Source organism: Tinamus guttatus, unplaced genomic scaffold (genome assembly GCF_059628265.1).
Source record: "Tinamus guttatus ecotype Peru unplaced genomic scaffold, ASM5962826v1 Tinamus_guttatus_pri_ptg000356l, whole genome shotgun sequence".
NCBI classification, from domain to species: Eukaryota; Metazoa; Chordata; class Aves; order Tinamiformes; family Tinamidae; genus Tinamus; species Tinamus guttatus.
Genome location: NW_028288890.1, coordinates 4,549,491 through 4,567,778, shown reverse-complemented (window position 1 = coordinate 4,567,778; position 18,288 = coordinate 4,549,491). Strand labels below are relative to the sequence as shown.

The following is an 18,288-nucleotide window of genomic DNA, read 5'->3' as shown; positions in this document are numbered from 1 at the left end:
CCCCCGGGCCCCCAGGCACGAGGGGATGCGCGTGGCCCCGCCGGCCCCACGGAGATCCCTAGCGTGTTGCAGTGCAAGTTCGCGGAAACCCAAGGCACCACTGCGAGGGGAGGCGGGTCTGTACAGGGGAGCCCACGGGGCTCGTGCGGGGGCTGAGGCCCGGCCCCCGCCTCGTGACAGAGCGTGCAAAGTGAGGGCAGGGGCCGTGCGGGCGCAAAGCGAGCACGGGGACGGGGCGCCCGCCTGCCGCCGCCGCGGGCGTCTTGCTCCCGTGCGCGGCCGTCCCGGCCGCCAGGAGCTACGTACAGGGCTATGTACAAAGAGGGGCCGGGCAGCAGCCACGTGCAGGTCCGTGCAGTCCAAAGAGCCCCCGGTGAGCCGGGGTTGAAGGGGGGACACGGGCAGGGAGACGGGGTCCACAGGACATGGAGGCTCCGGGAGAGCCAGCTCCCAGGGATCAGGGTTGCAAACACAGGACGGGAAGCAACGAAACGGGCCCTGGCAGAGCAGGCGAGATGGGGGCTCCGGCTCCATGGGGGAGCCCCGGGGAGCCAGCCCCGGGGGCGAGGGCAGGCGGTGGGAGCTGCTCATCTTGGGCGCCGTGCTCCCCTTGCGGCCTTAGAGGGGGCAGGGGTGCACGGCTCTGTCGGGGAGCTCGGGGTGCGTGGGCAGCCCGCTCTCGCCCCGCCGGTGCGTCTCCCAGAAGACCCGTTCGAGCTGCTCCAGCTGCGAGCTCAGCGGCAGGTGGATCTCGAGATGCATGCGCAGGGTCTCCAGCCACTGCTCCAGTTTGCTGAAGGACGGCCTAGGCAGGAGCAGGAGAGAGAGCAGCTCCTTGCGAGCTCCACTTAGCACTCGGCTGGCCCCATCCATCCCACGTGCGTCCCCACCCCTGTATCGTGTCCCCTGCCACATCCATCCCCCTGCCCCAGCACACAGTGACGACAGGCCCCAAGTGCTCACCGCTTCTCAGGGTCCAGGTCACAGCAGCACACCGCAATGGGGAAGAAGCTGGGGGGACAGGCAGGGGGGCAATAGCGGTCCAGGAACCCCCTCACGTTGAGGCCGAAGTCCGTAGTGCGGGGCAGGTAGTCAGGGTCAGCGCTGACTCGGCCGATGATCTGGGGGACAGCGGGAGTGAGGAGAAGGCAGACGGATAAAAACACCACGAAGGCCCTAGAGCAGGGCCACGAGCAGTACTTGCCTCACACAGGACGATCCCGAAGGAGAAGATGTCCACCTTCTCGTCGTAGCTCCGGCCTGCAGGGAGAGAGCGGTTGGGTTGTGCTGCACACCCAGCCCCTGCCCTAGCACATGCCCCGTGCTGCAGGGCCCCGCGGCCACCCTCACCATTGATCATCTCGGGGGCCATCCAGTAGGGGTTGCCCACCACCGTGTAGCGCTTCTTGCGGTCCGGCTTCTTCAAGTTCTTGAGATGCTCAGGCTGGTTCTTCTCATCCACCATGAGCCGTGCCAGGCCGAAGTCGGCCACAACCACACTCTTGTTCTGGGCAGGACACAGGCAGAGGAGGGCTGAGGTGTGAGGTGAACCTGGCCGGGACCCTCGCACGGGCCGGAGGGTGACGCCGGTGGTGGCAGCTCCGCTGCCTGGCCTGCACAACCGCAGCAGCACCTACCTCCCGCACGAGGCAGTTGTGGGAGTTGAGGTCACGGTGGATGATGTTCATGGAATGGAGGTAGGCCTGAGGGGAAGGACACGCTCAGGGTGGGGTGACAGCACCCAGGACCAGCCCCGCAGTGGCACCCATGCTTGGTGCTCGCCATCCACACGCAGCGGCACCCAGTGCATCACTCAGCACATCGGCACCCAGCACACGTGTACCCAGTAGCACTTAAAACACCCACCAAGCTGTGTCCAGGCCCAGGGCACCCCAGTGTGACATGTGCACCCAGCAGTGCCCCACACAGAACATCGCACGCATCCCATGCAGAGCATCCATCCTGTGCACCCACGGACCCACCACACCACAACCCCGAGCCACTGCCAGTACGTCCGCACTGCAGCACCCACCCAACCCGCACCACACGTGGCAATGCCGTGTCCCCACGCCCCCCTGCAGCCTGCCCGAGTGCCCTCACCATGCCAGCTGCGATGTCCTTGGCAAAGCTGACGCGCTGGCTCCACGGGTAATGGCTGTCCTGTCGGCAGAGGTAGGCGGCATTTGCCAAGGAAGAGGAAAGAAGGGCCACTCCGCAGAGCCCCAGGGTCGCTAGGTCCTCGCCACAGGCTGTCTGGTGCACTCAGCCCCCAGACTCAGAGCTGGGCCATGGGGAAGGGTTTGGAGAGCAACTTCAGGTCTTTCTGCAGCCCCACACTCACCATGCTCTTGATGAGGCCCCGCAGGGTGCCCCCCTTGATGTACTCCGTGATGAAGTTGAGCCTCTTCTCCTTGTACAGCACCCCGATGAACTTCAGCACATTGGGGTGCTCCAAGCAGCGCATCACCTTCACCTGCAGGACCACAGCACCCACCAGGACATGAGGGCTCCCCAGAGCCGGGCTGGCAGGGGCCACTTACACCCGCAATGGAGACTGATGCCCGTGTTGATCACGCTCAGCTTTAGCAGGCAAATCTGTTTTTTATCCTGCACTGGTCCCATTTTGTCCTCTAACTCCCTCCTGTCGTCGCCCCTTTGTCCACTGTACCAGATCCCTCCCCGGCGCTATCCAATTTCCCTTCCCCATGCAGGTCTCCGACGGTGGGATCGAGTCTCCGCTTCCCCTTCCCTCAACGTGCTGACTCAGGGGGCTCCCGGAGCCTTCGCTACGCAGCACCTCCTCATCTGGGCGCCGCGGGCACTTCTCTGCGTGAGCGCCAGGAGCTCACGTTGCTGCTGGCCACCCGCCCCTTGTGCTCCTCCGAAACAGGGCTGCTCCGCCTGGCCCTGAGCCAGCTGCTCAGCACAGGGCTGCCCAGCAGCACCAAGGCCGGACACCCGCTGCGCTTCCCCTCTTTTCCCACAGGATGACAGTCCTTGTCCCCCCAGCCCAGGGCACCTAGCCTTATGGAAGGAAGCAGGACACTCACCTCTTTGAGGAAGGTCCTTTGCGTCTCTTCGTCAAAGCGGATCAGTTCCTTCATGACCATCACCTCGCCCGTCTCCCGGTGTGTCACCTAGCAGGGAGGGCAGGCACTGAGCCACTGGCTCCCAGTGGTCACCCCCATCCCCATGAGGCCAGCACTAGGGATACAACGGGCCTGGGAGATGCTACCCCATATCCTACTGCTGCAAGTTTGCCCAGGGACCCTCGCACACGAGCGGCTGCAAGGAAAAGGGCAGAGGTTTGCTAGGTGACAGGCGGGAGGAGGTGCAGGATGAAGGTTCTCCTTGTGATCAGGGATAACAAGGAAGGAATAAGATGGTGATGACCCTCCCTGTCCCTGCTGTAGCCAGGCTGGAGGCAGATGGGCCAGGGACCAACCTTGATGGCTTGTCCGAAGCAGCCCTTCCCCAGCACCTCGCCGTGGATCAGATCCGAGGGACGGAAGATGCGGTGGGTGCGGGAGACCACACGGAGCGACTCGGAGCGGCTGATGTCCTTGCGCTGGGAGGCCGGTGAGCCCACGGAGCTGGAGGCGGGAGACTTGTCCGTGCTGCAGCTCCTCCTGCAGGGAAAGCCATGCCAAGGCTCCGGTGGGTGCCTGGAGCAGGGGCGGGAGCCGGGGTGCACACGGGAGGTGCAGGCCTTACATGACGGCGCGCTGCCGCATGGCGCCGGCCTCGCCGCAGGGCGTGCGTGCCGGGGAGCGCAGCGGGCTGTGCAGCTCGGGGAGCGGGCTGCGCTCCAGGGCCGCCTCGCGGGCCAGCGGCTCGTGCGGGTCATGCTCGATGGTCAGCTGGAGCAGGCGGCTGGTCTCCTGGATCAGCAGGTCGATCTAGGGGCAGAAACGGTGCTGGCTCACCAAGGACGCCGGGTGAGCCAGCACCACGGCTGCGTGCCTGGGTGCAGCGGTACCTCGTCCAGCGGCACGTGCCCGATGGGGGTGCCGTTGATCTCCAGGATCCGGTCTCCCACATGGATGGAGTTCTTCATGTCAGGGCTGATGCAGTCTGGGTCAACTCTGCAGGGCCAACACGGAAGGGCTGGGGGGTCAGTCCCGCTGGCTCGGTCCCCATTCGCGTGAGCCAGCGCAGGAGCCGGGGTCATGCCGAGGCTGTGCACGCGCCAGCCCATTGCACACGAGCCACTTGGGCAACTAGGACACCGTGGCAAACAGGGACACACTGGCATGTCACCCACGAGTCACCATGTAGATGAGGACACAGAAGCATGATAGTCATTAGTCATCCCAGTAGATGGGTACATGCAGGCACAGTACCCACAAATCCATCACAAGGATAAGGGGAGGATGTGCCAGCCTGGCATCCTCAGACCACCCCATCAGCAATGCTGGCACGTTCCCCACAGGCCACCCCAACAGATGGGGACAGCCTCATCCCTTACCCACCCACACCTGGAAAAGCTCTGGGAAGCAAATCAGGGAGTTAATGCTGCAAGCAGGAGGGTAAGGGCCCCTCAGGAACCCCCCACCCTCGGGTGCCGACCGCGCGCAGGGAGAGGGGAACATACTCCCGGACGCGGACAGTGTGCGAGTGCTCAGCGCCGCAGCCCTGCGCGCTGCAGTGCTGGTCGATGGACACGGAGAAGCCTCTCTTCCCATCGGAGCAAGCGGGGATGGAGACGAGCGTGACGGTGTGTGGGATGCGGGAGCCCGGCGAGTCCGGCAGGATCTGCTCAATGACTGGCGTCACCACCATCTGGTAATAACAGTGCCCACTGTGGGGCAGGGGGCGCTGGGTGAGTGGGGCCAGGAGACGCAGCGGAGCGTGGCCCATCCCATGGGAAGCGCCTCCCGGCCCTCCCTCATGCCCCGGCGCGGCTCCCACCTACCAGTAGAGCTTGGAGCGCTCCACGAGCGCGTAGGTGTCCCCGTCACCGATGAACGCGTGGCAGTTGAGGCAGCTGAAGCACTCGGGGTGGTACTTCTGCTCCCCGGCCACCTGTGGGAAGATGTCATGAGCCCCACGAGCCGGGGAGCCCCTCGGGGCTCCCGCAGGGAGGACCCCAAGCACGCACGAACGCGAGCGCCGGGGGCAGCGATCCCGCAGGGGCACCCACAGCACCCGTGGGCGCCAGCCCTGGTGTCTCCATGCCTGGTGCAGGGAGGACCGTGTCCAGGGCCTGGATCTCGGGAGAGCCGGTGCTCAGGATGGAATGGGAGGGCAGGATGGCTCGAGCTGTGGCAGTGGGCACGGGGGGGACACACTTGGTGTCTCCGAGGCTTCAAGCCTCCTGCCCCATGACGCCGCAGACGAAAGGGAAGGGAAACAGAGGCCACAAAAACCCCAAGCAGCTCCTGCAGACGTGCAGGGGAGGAGGGGAAGGAAGCAGCCACGAAGCCGCATCAGCGGCACCACCAGGAACAGACCCATCAGCCCCCCAAATCGCACCGGACACCCCGACACCAGCCCCCCTCCCCGGGCCCTACCTGCACCCCGGCCCCTCGGTGCTGCTGTGCCAGGCGGCAGCCGCGGCCCCTCGCAACTCGGCCCCTTCCCATGAGCTCAGCCGTGAGTCAGCGGCGCTCGCGCTCCGGCCCCGCCGCCCACCCGGGGCGGCCCCGCGCCGCCGCATCCTGCCCGCCGCTCACCATGACGAGCCCCTTGGTGATGTGCTCGGAGCAGCCGTGGCAGAGCTCGCCGAAGCGAGCCCAGTAGTCCTTCTTGCAGTAGAGGCGCCCATCCTTCTCGTAATACTGGTGCGACAGGGAGGCCCCACACTCGCAGCACCTGCGGCGCGGCAGAGACGGTGCTGGACGTGTGTGCATGGCCCCACGGGGCCACGGGCCATCCGCGCAGCGCCCGGCACCCAGGAGCGACCTGCTGGGTGGGAGCAACGCGCCAGGGTGGCGCTGGCACCTGGGGGACACTCTGGCCTTGCACAGACACAGAACGGCTTAGGCTGGCAGGGACCTCTAGAGATCACCTAGTCCAGCCCCCTGCTCCAGCAGGGACACTCAGAGCACGGGGCACAGGGCGGCATCCAGGGGGGTTTGAAGATCTCCGGAGAAGGAGACTCCACAGCCTCTCTGGGCAGCCTGTGCCAGGGCTCTGGCACCTTCTCAGTAAAGTTCTTCCTCACCTGGAGATGGAATCTCCTGGGTTTTCATTTGTACCCATTACCCCTTGGTGCTGTCACTGGCTACCACTGAGAAAAGTTTGGCCCCATCCTCCCTACATCCTCCCCTCAGGTCTTTGTAACGTTGATCAGACTCCCTCCCAGTCTTCTCTTCTGCAGAGGGCAGCAGTGACGAGCTGGCCTGGCAGGATGAGTGGACCCACGTGCGGCTCCATGCTCCCCCCAACCCACAGGCAGCCCAGGGAGGCCGTTTGGTGGCCCTAGGGTGGCGGGAGGAGCCCAGGAGGGCCCATAGGGCAGCACTGAGTCACAGCGCCCGTCCCGACGCCCCCGCAGGGCTCGTGGCCCCTATTTATAGCCAGCCGTGGGCACAGCGGGCGGGGGGGCAGCCCTGTGTCACGGGCAGGATGGGGGGCAGACGCACAGTGGGTGCGGGGAGGGCAGGGGGCTGTGCAGTGTGGGGCGATGCGGGAGACGGGGAATTCAGGGAGCTGGGATGGGACCAGGGTGGGGAGGTGCCGTGAGGTGGCAGAGTTGGATGCAGTGGGGGAGCATTGAGGGGGGTGAAGGGGGCACAGGGAGGGTGAGGTGCAAAGCGGGTGCAGTGCAGGGGGTGCAGTAAGAGTGGTGCAGTGGGGTGCAGTGCAGGGGAGCAGGGTGGTAGTGCAGTGGGGGTGCACAGGGAGGTGCAGACGGGGTGAGGGAGGTGGGCTGCAGTGCAGGGGGGTGCAGTGCAGGGGGGTGCAGTGCGGGGGGCGCACGGAGGGCTGGGGGGTGCAGTCCTGCCGCAGTTGCGGTAGCGATGGGCAGTGACGTCACGGCACGGAATTTCCCCCCTCCCCATGACGTCAGCGCGCGAGGCCCCCGCCGCCCCCCGAAGCGGCCCGGGACCGCGGCGGCCAATGGGGAGCCCCGCCCCCGCGAGGCCCCGCCCCTTAACCCCCGAGCCGCCGCCACCAGCACCCTGGACAGGGCGGCCGCGCTGCGCATGCGCACGAGCCCCGCGCGCGGCCCGGCTCGATCCTGCGCCCCGCGGGCCCCCACGGCCCCCATTGACCCCCCACGGCCCCCATTGACCCCTCCATGGTCTCCCCTAGCCCCCATGGCCTCCATTGATCCCCCTTTTACCTCCCATGGCCCCCACTGACCCCGTGTGGGTCCCCTGCCTCGCCGCGATGCTCCAGACCTCCCCGTGCCCCCCCGGGCCGGCCGCACGCTGCCCGCGCGGGTCCGCACCCACGCTGCACGCACAGCCCCATGTGCGCGCCCACCACACACCGCGCACGGCCGCGCGCTCCTGCCCGCCCGCAGCGCGGGGCCAGGCCATGTCCCCCCACCTGGGCTCCCCACGCGCAGGGAAGGGCGCAGACAGCGCTGCGGGGCCTCGGCCGCGGCTCACGCTCGCTTCCCCCGAAATCACGCACTTCCCTCCCGCCTGCCTCCACTTCCCCACGCTGCAGCGAGGCCCGGCTGCGGCACCGGGCGCCCCACACGCACCCACCCAGCCGGCAGCTGCCCCAGAAGGCCGCGACGAGGAAGAGGACGAGGAGAAGCGTTTGCACATCCCCCCGGAGCGGCTCCCCAGCAAAGGAGGCAGCGAGCAGAGCGCTGCCGGAAGCGCAGCTCCCCTGGGGGCGCTGGGAGCCGCGGCCGCATCCAGCTGCGCCCCGCAGCGCTGCCTCCCCTCCGTGCCCCTGCCGGAGCCGCCGACGGGAGCCAGGGCATGCGGGGAGGAGGCAGAGCAAGCGGGGGGCTCCCTCGCCCGGCACCCACCGCCCAGGCTGGCTCTGCCCCCACTTACTTGGCCCCGGCGCTGAGGAAGCGGCTCTTCTTCAGCACGGCCGCCAGCATCCTGGGGGCCGCCGCGCTGCCCCCGCCACCCGCCCGCTCAGAGGCCCCAGGGCATCCCGGCAGCCACACGCTGCCGCCAGCGGCTGCTGCGGCCCCAGGCCTGGCCCGCTCTGCCCCAGCGGTGGCAGCGCTCACACTCCGAAAGCAAGAGAGAAAGAGGAAACAGGGAGGGGAGGGACTAGAGCCGGGTGACATCAGCCCTGGGAGCCGGCGGCCCCTCCGCAGGCGCATCCCTGCCGGGGCGCCGGGCTGGGAACGGAAAGCAGGAAGCAGAGCTATATGCGCTATACCCGAGCTATATGCGCTATATGTGAGCTATGTGCAAGCTAAATGAGAGCCATGCGCGATCAATACGCAGCAGCATTTCAGTGTGGACGCCAGGGCTGCAGCCTCATGGGCTGCGGGGCTCCCTGCGCGCAGAGGGAGCCTGTCCGGCACCGACGGCTGCATCCCAGAACCCGCCACCTCCTGCCCGCCGGGTATCCCGTAGCCTGCGGGTCCTGCCTTGCGGGGGGAGCCCCCTGGCCCCGCTCAGCGGCTGGCGGCTAATGAGGAGCAGATGGCCCCGCTCGCAGGCGCCCCAGCTGCCACTGCTGCCATTAATGGCTGCCCGGGCAGCGGGAGCGGCACGGCCGGGACGGCGGCCCCGGCACCGCGCGGCCCCCGCGGCTGCTCTGTGGACATGAGCACCCCAGGAGCCCCGAGCACACAGGGTGCTGGCACCTGGCGCAACAGACACTGCATTGAAAGAGGCCGAGAGAGGCTCGGGCATCGTGCGGGCGCCGAGGCCGCGTGCGGGGCCGAGTTGCAGCCAGACAGAGAAGCGACCAAGGGGACAGGAGCAGCAAGGGGACCGGAGCCTTGGCAGGGTCCCCGCGCCCCTCTGCACAGCTGCACCTGCAGCCTCACGCGGATGTGCCCATGCAGCCCAGGACGCAGCTGGGAAGTGCATCGGGGTGCAGACGTGCCCGGCGGGACGCGGCGCCGTGGGGCTCCCACCTGAAGCAGTCGGCGTGCCAGTCTGCGTTGAGAGCCTGCAGGTACTGCCCGTCGTAGATGCCGTGGCCACAGCTCGCACACACAGGCAGGTCGGTCCCTGGGAGGGCGACAGGGCTGTCAGCGCCTGCGGGCGGCCCCATTCTGCCCCCAAGCAGCCACGCGATGCCCCGTCCCGCTCTGCCCTGTCCCGCTCTGCCCCGTGAGCTGGCACTGGCCTCGCAGGGCCTGTGCAGCCCTGGCTCGCTCGATCGCCATGCTTTACGTAACGGTGACAGGGTCACCGCACTCACGTCCCCAGAGCAGGAGCCGGGATGGGTGCTCAGCACAAGGCAGCCCACAAGGGTGGCAGGGGGTGCCCTGGCCAGAGCGCTGGGTGTCCCCGGTGCCTGTGACCAGCCGGGGGGTGGCAGGAGGACACGGGGTGGGCATTGGGAGTGCAGCGGGGTGCAGATGTCTGGGTGCTTGTGCCCAGCTGCATGGAGGGAGCTGGGGGTGATGGTGCCAGGGGACATCTGTGGGGATGTCCAGCAGTGGTGGAATAAGGACAGAGGGAGTGCAGGGGATTTGGGGCTGGCAGGACTGTCCCCACACAGGGGACACAGTGGATGCGGGTGCCCAGGTGCAGGGGGCACAGGGAGGGGGACTTGGGCGGCAGCCAAGTGCGCAAGGCTGGCAGCGTGAAGGGAAGCAGGGACACGGAGGGGACCTGGGGCACGGAAGGGCAGTATGGAGGGACACGGGGGTGCGGGACGGTGATGCAGGGAGGGCTGTATCCTTCTGGGGTACAGATGGAGGCAGGATGTGGGGACACATGCCGGGGTGCAGGAGGGACGCGGGGACACACGCAGAGGGTGCCCCGGGAGGGCCGAGGGTGCAGGATGGAAGGCAGGTGCACACATGGGGACAGATGGGGTGCAGGGGGTGGCACTAAGGGCACAGGATGGGTGCAGAGGGATGCAGGGTACAGGCAGGGATGTGGCTGGGTGCACGAGGGACGCGGGGGAACCCAAGCAGAGGTAGCGAGGGTGCCGGGGAAGCAGGGGGTGCAGGACGGAGGCGGGTGCCAGGGGATGCGATGGCCAGGGGGATGCAGGGGGGCACTAGCGGTGCGGGGTGAGCACGGGCAGACAGGGCAGGATGCAAGAGGGATGGGAACTGCAGCACGGGGAGGGGACAGGGGTGGCTGGGGATGCAGGAGGGGCAGCAGGGGAGTGGGTTGGGGGGTGCAGGAGGTGGGTTCAGACAGGGTCCTGGGAATGAGGTTGGATGGGGTGCGGGGAGCAGAGGGAGAGGAGCAGGGGGGATACGGGGTGCAGGAGGGGGATACAAGTTGGATACGAGGTGCAGGGGGGACGTGAAGGCGCAGGAGGATACGGGGGTGCCAGGAGGACACAGCGACTTGGGGCAGATGACGGCGCAAGAAGGGAAGGGGGTGCCAGGAACGGTGGGTGCAAGGAGCGGGGAGAGGCGCGTGGGGGCACGGGCTGCACGGAGGGGCGCAGGGGGGCTGCAGGGGGGGACAGGGAGCTGTGGGGGGGACATGGGGGCACAGGGAGGGCACGAGGGGCTGCATGGGGGGCGCAAGAGGGAACTGGGAATGGAGGGTGAGGGAGGAGGTGGACGGATAGAGGGGGGACGTGGGTAGGATCAGGGGGGGCTTCAGGGGCCCATGGGCTGGATGGGGGCCCAAAGAGGGAGACGTGGGGAAGGGGGGGGGAGCGTGGGCTGGATGGGGCTCGTTGGGGGGATGTGGGGGGCTGCAGGGGGATGAGAGGATAGGGGGAGCTTTAGGGGGATATGGGCTGGATGGGGGCCTCAAAGGGAGGGATTTGTGGGTCCTGGGGTACAGGGGCTGCAGGGGGGATGTGGGCAGGATGTGGGGGAGGATCCACAGGGCCATGAGCTGGATAGGAGGTTAAAAGGGGGGGAATTTGGGGGTCCTGAGATATGTGGGCTGCGGCGGGAGGGGGCTGCAGAAGGGATGCGGACAGGATGGGGGCCCATAGCGGGACTCTGGGGACACAGGGGAACGTCAGGTGGATGGGGACCTCAAGGCGGGGGATACTGGGGGGTCCTGGGGCACGCGGGCTGCAGGGGGGATGTGGGCTGGATGTGGGGGGCTTTGGAGGGCTTGGGCTGGATGGGGGCCCAAGGAGGGGGATGGGGGCCGCGGGGCCGCTGCGGGGCCGCGGGCCGGACGGCGGAGCCGGCGCGGGGGGGCGAGCTCCGCAGGGGGCTGCGGGCAGGAGGAGGCGCCGCGGGCCGCGCTGGCGGCGCCGGTGGGGGCGCGGGGCGGGGGCCGCGGCGGCGGAAGCGCTGAGTCAGGCGGGGGCCGGGGCCGCGCACGCACCTTCGTCCTCTCCCATAGGCTCGTCCCTCCAGGTGCAGCAGAGCAGCATCAACCTCATGCGGCCGCTGCCCGGCGCCGCGCCAGGCCCCGCTGCGGCTCCCGGCGGGCACGGCCGGGGGCGGCGCCAGCGCCGGGGCGGGGCCGCGCCGCGCCGCGGGGGCGGGGCCTCCGCCACCATGGGCGGGGCCTAAGTCGTCATGGGCGTGGCCTCTGTCACCATGGGCGTGGCCTCCGTCACCATGGGCGTGACCGCCGTGACCGTGGCCTGGCGTCATATGGGCGTGGCCTCTCGTCTTGTGGGCGGGGCCTCTGGGGTTGTGGGCGGGTCCAGGCCCGGTCGGCCCCTCCCCGGGCTGTCAGGGCGCGCGGTGCCACCGTGAGGGGCCGGCGCGACACGGCGGGCGCGAGGGGAGGTCAGGAGGGAACCGGCAGCACCGGCTGGGGGGACCCCCTAGAGAGCAGCTCTGCGGGGAGGAGCTGGAGAGCGGCAGCCGCCGCTGTGTCCGGGAGGCCGAGGAGGCCAGCGGTGCCCGAGGCGGCCGGCGGTGCCCGCGGTCCTCGTGTCTTGGGGCATGGGGAAGACGTTGCCCGCAGGAGGAGGAGGGGATCCTGCCCCGCTCAGCCCTGGAGGCCGCCTCGGCAGGGCCGTGTCCCGCGCTGGGCTCCCCGGGCCAGGAGGGACACGAGGCTGCGGCAGAGCCCAGAGTGGGGCTGCGGGAGCGGGGCCGGCCCAGCTGGAGAGGAGCCGGCCCAGAGGGAGCTCATGGGGGCAGCAGCACCGCGAGGGAGGGAGGACAGGACGGGCCGGGCCCTTCTCAGCGGTGGCAGCGACAGGGCCGGAGGCAACGGCCGCACGCTGAAACACGGGAAGCTCTGCCTGAATTTGAGGAGAAACTTGTTGGCTGTGAGGGTGACAGGCAGGGAACAGGTTGTTGTGGGCGCCATGGAGTCTCCAGCTCTGAGGGACCCAACACCTGCCCGGGCGCAGTCCTTTGCCCTGTGCTCCAAGGCACCTGCTGGAGCAGCGGCTCTTGCAGGGGCCTTGCCACCCTGTCCTGCCCTGCAGCAGAGCAGCAGTGCTGGGAAGGGGAGCGAGGCGGGTATGAAGGAGTCCGCAGGCCGGTTCCTTTAAAAACTTGTCCTTTATTAGTCTGTTTGGAAGCAGTTTTCCCTCTTGATCCCATGTCCCATCCCAGTTATATCAAAGTGAGTAACATGAAGGGAGGCGAATCCTTCCCGGCACCCGCAGCTCCCCAGGACACCCCACGCTGGGACGAGGGGAGCACCGGGGTGGGGTGAGCGCGCGGAGACGCATCCCGTCGGCACCAAGGGGGACACCGGGAATGCCGGCCCCGCTCCATGCCGGGAGCCCTGCGCAGCAGCCGGAGCGGGGGGGACGCTGGTCCCTGCTGGTGCCTCCCGCCCCGCCGCCAGGGCGTCCTCCGGGGCTCACTTGGCCGCCTGGCCCGGGAGAGGCGCCGGCGCAGGGCCCCCCGCCCCCCGCAGGCCGCCATAGCACCAATGGGGGGAGTGCTGCTCCCCGCAGTTCAATCCGCACTGCCTGACGGGGGGACGGGGTCCCCGCAGGGCCCGGGCGCCGCTGCTGGGGGTGGCCCGGGCGGGCGGTGGCGGCGGAGGGCGGCGGGGCAGGGGGGGGATCTCTGCTTTGCCTCGATTTACATTCTATACCATGCAGTAGCACCAAAGTTCATGAGGTGAATGGCAGCCGCGGGCGGCTACTTCCTCTTCCTGCCGCAGTACTTGCCTTGCGCGCAGCCCACGCCACCTGCGGGACGGCATCGCCTTAACCCTCCTGGCATCACCTCAGCATCCCTGGCATCAGCTTAACTCCCCCAGCATCGCCTTAACCCGCCTGGTACCGCATCAGCATCCTCAGCATCACCTTAACTCCCCCGGCATCGCCTTAACCTCCCTGGCATCACCTCAGCATCCCTGGCACCGCCTCAGCATCCCCAGCATCACCTTAACCCCCTGGCATCATCTTAGCCCACCCAGAACCCCATCAGCATCCCCGGCATCATCTTGACCTCCCCAGGATCACCTTAACTCCCTTTAGCATCTCTTTAACCCCTTCAGCATCACCTCAGCACCCCAGCATCACCTTAACCCCCCAGCATTGCCTTAACCTCCCTGGCGTCACCTCAGCACCCCAGCATCACCTTAACCTCCCCCCGCATTGCCTCAGCCCCCCCGGCATTGCTCGGGACCTGCTTTGGGGGCAGGAGAAGGGATTTGCCGCTTACCTCTAAATCCCAAGGCGCCCAGGGCCCCTCCGTAGGTCTTGGGGGGCTTTCCTGCGCGGGGCAGGAGAGAAGCAGCCATGAGCCCCGTGCCCCCGATGTGTCCCCCCTCACCCCTGCCCTGGCCCTGCTGCGGGCCCGGCCGCACGGACACTCACCGCCGAATCCCAGCTGGCCGGCGACCCCACCTGCAAGCAGAGCAGAACCCCTCAGTGCCGGCCCCCGGCCACTACTGCTGCCATATCCCCGGCGGGAGCATCCCTGGCCTCAACCCCCTCCCCACGCCCTGGGGACAGTCTGCCCCCCACACACTCATGCAGACTGTGCCTGTGTCCCCAAGTGCCACGTGGGCTTCCCCGTGTGCCATGGTGACAGCGCGGGAGCTGAGCTGGGCCAAGTACCTGGAAATATTGGTGACACGCCAAAGCCGGGCACTCCAGCCCCTGAGGAGAGAGCAAGAGTGCGTGGAAGCCTGTGGAAGCGCCCGTGCGGCACCCCGTGCGCCCCGAAGTGGCCATGGGCACCACAGCCAGGCAGCCCTGTCCTTGCAAGGGCACCCATGGGTGCCTGTCTGGCTTTAGGGAGCTCTTGCGTGGCCCTGGCGTGACCGCAGTGGGGCAGAGCACGGCGGGTGACACGGTGACACAGTGCCCCTCGCCCCGTGCCCGATGCCGCGGTGCTCACCTGGCTGCAGCCCCCCGGCAGCACCGAAACCTGCAGGAAGGGAGAGCACGGGTCAGGCCCAGGTGCGCGGGGGCCTGTCCTGCCCCTAGGCCGCCGTGGGACCCTCCCGATTCTTACCCGCTTTGGGAGGTTTGCCAGCGGCCCCGGGATACAAGAGTCCTGCGGCGGAGAAGGGCAGCAAGTCAGTACCGCGCACGGCCTGTGCCCACTGCGTCCCCGGGCTGCAGCCAGCCCTGGGGGTGCCCCCAGTAGGGACAGCTCCTGCATCCCTCCCGATATGGGCACGGCACCGTCCCCTGCCCGCGGCCAAGGCCTCCCTGGGGCTGCAGCCCTGGGTGCCTCTTTGGTGGTGGCCCCACAACACGGCAGGGTCACCCCTGCCCAGGGTGCTGCCGAAGCCCCCGGGATGCCCCCACTCCCTCAAGCCTCCCATGCCATGTCCGGCCAGCGTCACTCACCAGCACCAAGCCCACCAGGTACAAGGCCACCAACTCCAAGGCCACCGACTCCAAGAGCACCTGCAGCAAGGAGCCAGGGTGAGGGTCTGGGGGACAGGGCAGCACAGTGCCCCGGGCACAGGGGCTATGGGGACAGTTTGCAGTGGGCACAACAGCCTCATGGCCTTTGACACGTGGGAGCTGGGGGAGAGCAAGCATGGGCAGATCCACCCTGGTAGCCTTGTCCTTGAAGGATGATGCCGGGGCAGAGGGACCCGCATGGGACATCTCTGCTCCAGATGGGGCCATGGCAGCTGCCAGGTTCCAGGTTAGGGGGCTCGACCCACTGTCCCAGCCCCAGACATGCCCTGGTCTTCCTCGCCCCATGCCCTTGGGGAGCACCCGCCGCGCAGAGACCCCAACGCTCCCACTGGATCCTACCTGGGAGGCCACCAACCCCTGGGACACCAACACCGGGAACTCCTGCCAGAAAGAAGACACGTGAGCCTGCCTCCTCCCACAGCTCAGTGTGAGCAGAGAGCACCCAAGGGCTCTGGGCAGCCCTTGCCCCAGACAGGGCTTGGCATGCTGGGGCGGCCCTGGTGCCCACCCTGGGGACCCTGACACGCGCCATGCAGCAAGGCAAGACTTGCACCGCTCCGCACGCTCAAGCCAACCCAAGGCAGACTGGTGGACAAGGATCCAGTGGTCCAAAACCACCAAGTTGCCCGGGTAAGCCTAAATCCTTCATCCTTGGCCAGAGTGGCTCGCGGGTGACTAGTGGGCCAGGACCTTGAAGCAGATGGCATCAGGGAACTGGGTGCTACAGGAAATGCTGGCTAAGAAAGCCACGAAGGGAAGAGCCAGCATGGCTGTGGACACCAGAAGGCCTTTCCATGCCTTGTCGCAGCGAGGACATGAGCGAGAGCAGCAGCAACAGGCAGAGCAAGGCCCTGACCCCACAAGCACGACAGGAAGGCAAGAGCCAAGGGGTGGATGGAGGAGAGCGGTGAAGGGCCAAGGTGGGCAAGCGCGGCGGTGTCACGAGGTGCCTGGGTGAGCGGGCTGGGGAGGGAGGCAGAGATACGCACCAAATTTGGGAGGCTTAGCACCGGGCTGCACCCCAACCTGGGGGATGCCTGCAAAGCGAAGATGGGCACCGTCCTTAGGCTTGTCACCGCCACAGTTCCCACGCCGTCCCCGGCCGGGGCGCAACGAGGCACCTACCTGCTCCAGGGAGAATGCCGGTACCGGGTACTCCCACCCCCGGCACCAAGCCTGGCACAGCACCGACGCCGGGCGTCACTCCTGGCACTCCAGGAGCGCCAGGCACAGCACCTGGCACCCCTCCGACCCCAGCGCCTGCCGAGAGAGCGGGATGAGGATGGCAGCTCGGGCAGGCCGCGTGGCGGGTGCCACCAGGGCGATCCCGGCGCACGAGCGCCCTTGCCCGTGCTGCAGCGCGTGCACGTGGGCATCCACGAGCCCAGCAAACAGCCAGCGTGCCCTGGAGCTCTCGCTGGGCCGCTCTCCAGTGCAGGAGGAGCGGGCTGTGCTGGTGACTCACCAAATTTCGCTGCCTTAGCTGCCGCTTTTGCCGCTGCTGCTGCTGGAGCTCCGACCCCTGCGCAGAGATAGCGAGACACGGTCAGCGTCACCTGGGTGAGCCCGACGCAGCCCGCCCGGCACAGCCTGTCCCTCCTGCCTGGTCTGCCCATGGTCTTCCTCACACCCACCCTGCCCCAGAACTGCTGTTGCACCAGCCCAGTTGCCACCTGCCCCCTTCCTACTTGGCCTCAATGGACTCCTTGAGGGCATCACACCCTGATGGCAACAAGCAGGAGGGAGGCAGGAGAAGGCAGGGATGTATTTAAGGACAGGCCAGGGGACGGTGCAGGCAGCCCCAATAGATCAACAGGCAGCAAAAACACCCCATCGTTTCCTTCCTGCAGGAGGAAAGGAGCTTACCTGGGATGGCACCAACGCCAGGGGCCAGGCCACCCACACCGGGAACCAGGCCACCTACACCAGGAGCCAGGCCACCCACACCAGGAGCCAGGCCACCCACACCAGGAGCAAGGCCACCCACGCCGGGGGCCAGGCCAGCTGCTCCTGCAGAAAGAGAGGGAAGGATCAGCATGGGGAGAGAGCAGGTGGAAGGCGGCTGGCTGCGGCCGGGGCGGCATGGCAGGCTGGGGTGTGCGGTGGGGTGGGTGTTGGGGTGGAGGGATGCAGACGCACGAGGAGGTGGGTGCGGTAGGTCGAGGAGCCGCTGTGCAGGGCAGCTCTCTGGAGAGCATCCCGTGATGCCGGATGAGCTGAGCACTCATCCCATGATGCCCAGACTCGCCGGCGCCCCATGCAGCACACCCAACCAGGGCATGCAGGCAGCAGGAGGCACATGGCAGCCACCCCGGCAAGGTCCCACCTTACCATACTTGGCTGCTTTGGCGGCTGCTTTGGCAGCGGCGGCTGCTGCGGCCGGGCCTCCAACTCCTGCGAGACAGGGGGAGCGTGTGGCAGGGGCGGCACGTGGTGCCTGTGCCAGCAGCCCAGGGGCTGCACATCCTCCCGCTGTGCCCCAGGCCCAGACAACACCGACAACTGTTTTACCTGCTATTCCGGGTGCCAGGCCAGGCACCAGGCCACCAACTCCAGGCACACCGACTCCCGGCACGCCAACTCCAGGTACGCCGACTCCAGGCACACCAACTCCGGGCACGCCAACTCCAGGTACACCGACTCCCGGCACGCCAACTCCGGGCAGGCGCCCTGCTCCTGCAGAGAGGCTCCGTGCTGAGGGCAGGGCAGACGAGCCACCTCCACGGCCCAGCGTCGCGCGGGGCTAAACCAACTCACCGATTGCTGCGGCTTTCGCTGCCGCCTTCGCTGCAGCTGCTGGGGCACCTACTGCTGGGACAGCAGAAGGGGAGAGAGTCAGGGGGAGGAGAGAGGGCCAGCAGCAAGCTGGCAACTCCTGCCAGTCCAGTCCACGGGCTCACCTCCTGGGACAGCAGGGACGCCGGGCACCACGCCGGGAACCCCAGCCACACCAGGGACACCGGGCACGCCAGGAACGCCAGGTACACCGGGAACGCCAGCCACGCCGGGAACACCAGCCACGCCAGGAACACCAGGAACACCGGGAACACCGGGAACACCTGCAATTCCAGGAACTGCACCCGGAACACCAGCTCCTGCAGGGAATGAAGGGTGAGTGAGGCTGGCTCTTGTGGCAGCACCAGCCAAAACACAGGACGCAGAGGCAGATCCTCTCTTGTCACAGTGCCAGGATGGGAGGGTGCTCCATCACCCTGGCCTTGGCCAAGAGAGATGCCCTGCCCAGCAGGGCAGAGGCACTGGCCCTGTGTCTCCCAAGAAGACCCAGCGAGGATGTTAAACCTGCAGGAATTTTATGAGGAGGGGCCAAGAACCAGGGTGAACTGCAAATGCAGCCCGGCTGGGCAGACAGCAGGACCTGGTGGGATGTCACCAGGCCAGCAAACCATGCAACAGGGAACGGGGCACAGCAGTGCTGCATGG

At 67.8% G+C, this 18,288-nt stretch overlaps 2 protein-coding genes and 1 long non-coding RNA gene across 3 annotated transcripts; all 3 read right to left on the bottom strand.

The window, feature by feature from the left end:
• Positions 1-618: 618 nt before the first annotated feature.
• On the bottom strand, positions 619-11,478 carry LIMK1 (LIM domain kinase 1). The gene is given in 16 exon segments (XM_088530129.1): positions 619-805; positions 964-1,204; positions 1,207-1,260; positions 1,351-1,507; positions 1,638-1,703; positions 2,101-2,160; positions 2,342-2,473; positions 3,051-3,137; positions 3,446-3,629; positions 3,715-3,899; positions 3,980-4,085; positions 4,595-4,801; positions 4,916-5,025; positions 5,676-5,814; positions 9,014-9,110; positions 11,364-11,478. Coding segments are annotated over 16 exon segments (2,070 nt in total). The 5' UTR covers positions 11,422-11,478.
• Positions 11,479-12,974: 1,496 nt separating this feature from the next.
• LOC148593675 (uncharacterized) lies at positions 12,975-15,615 on the bottom strand. Its single transcript, XM_088529965.1, has 9 exons — positions 15,538-15,615; positions 15,187-15,228; positions 14,767-14,826; positions 14,426-14,467; positions 14,309-14,338; positions 14,026-14,067; positions 13,783-13,812; positions 13,628-13,678; positions 12,975-13,149 (listed from the first exon to the last, which is right to left on the bottom strand). Exons 1-9 carry the CDS (start codon positions 15,613-15,615, stop codon positions 13,072-13,074), a joined length of 453 nt encoding a protein of 150 aa, XP_088386091.1. The 3' UTR covers positions 12,975-13,071.
• A 231-nt stretch (positions 15,616-15,846) lies between these two features.
• LOC104574895 (uncharacterized) lies at positions 15,847-17,243 on the bottom strand. Its single transcript, XR_015913657.1, has 5 exons — positions 17,179-17,243; positions 16,714-16,857; positions 16,313-16,369; positions 15,973-16,107; positions 15,847-15,884 (listed from the first exon to the last, which is right to left on the bottom strand). It is a non-coding gene; the product is annotated as an uncharacterized LOC104574895 (long non-coding RNA).
• Between the last annotated feature and the right edge of the window lie 1,045 nt (positions 17,244-18,288).

Coding starts and splice junctions, on each gene's coding strand:
- LOC148593675 (XM_088529965.1), bottom strand. CDS start 15,615: ATGCTGGCTCTTCCCTTCGTGGCTTTCTTAGCCAGCATTTCCTGTAGC. Junction 13,679..13,782: donor CGGCCAGCTGGGATTCGGCG/GTGAGTGTCCGT, acceptor TGCCCCGCGCAG/GAAAGCCCCCCAAGACCTAC. Junction 13,150..13,627: donor GGGCGCCTTGGGATTTAGAG/GTAAGCGGCAAA, acceptor GCCGTCCCGCAG/GTGGCGTGGGCTGCGCGCAA.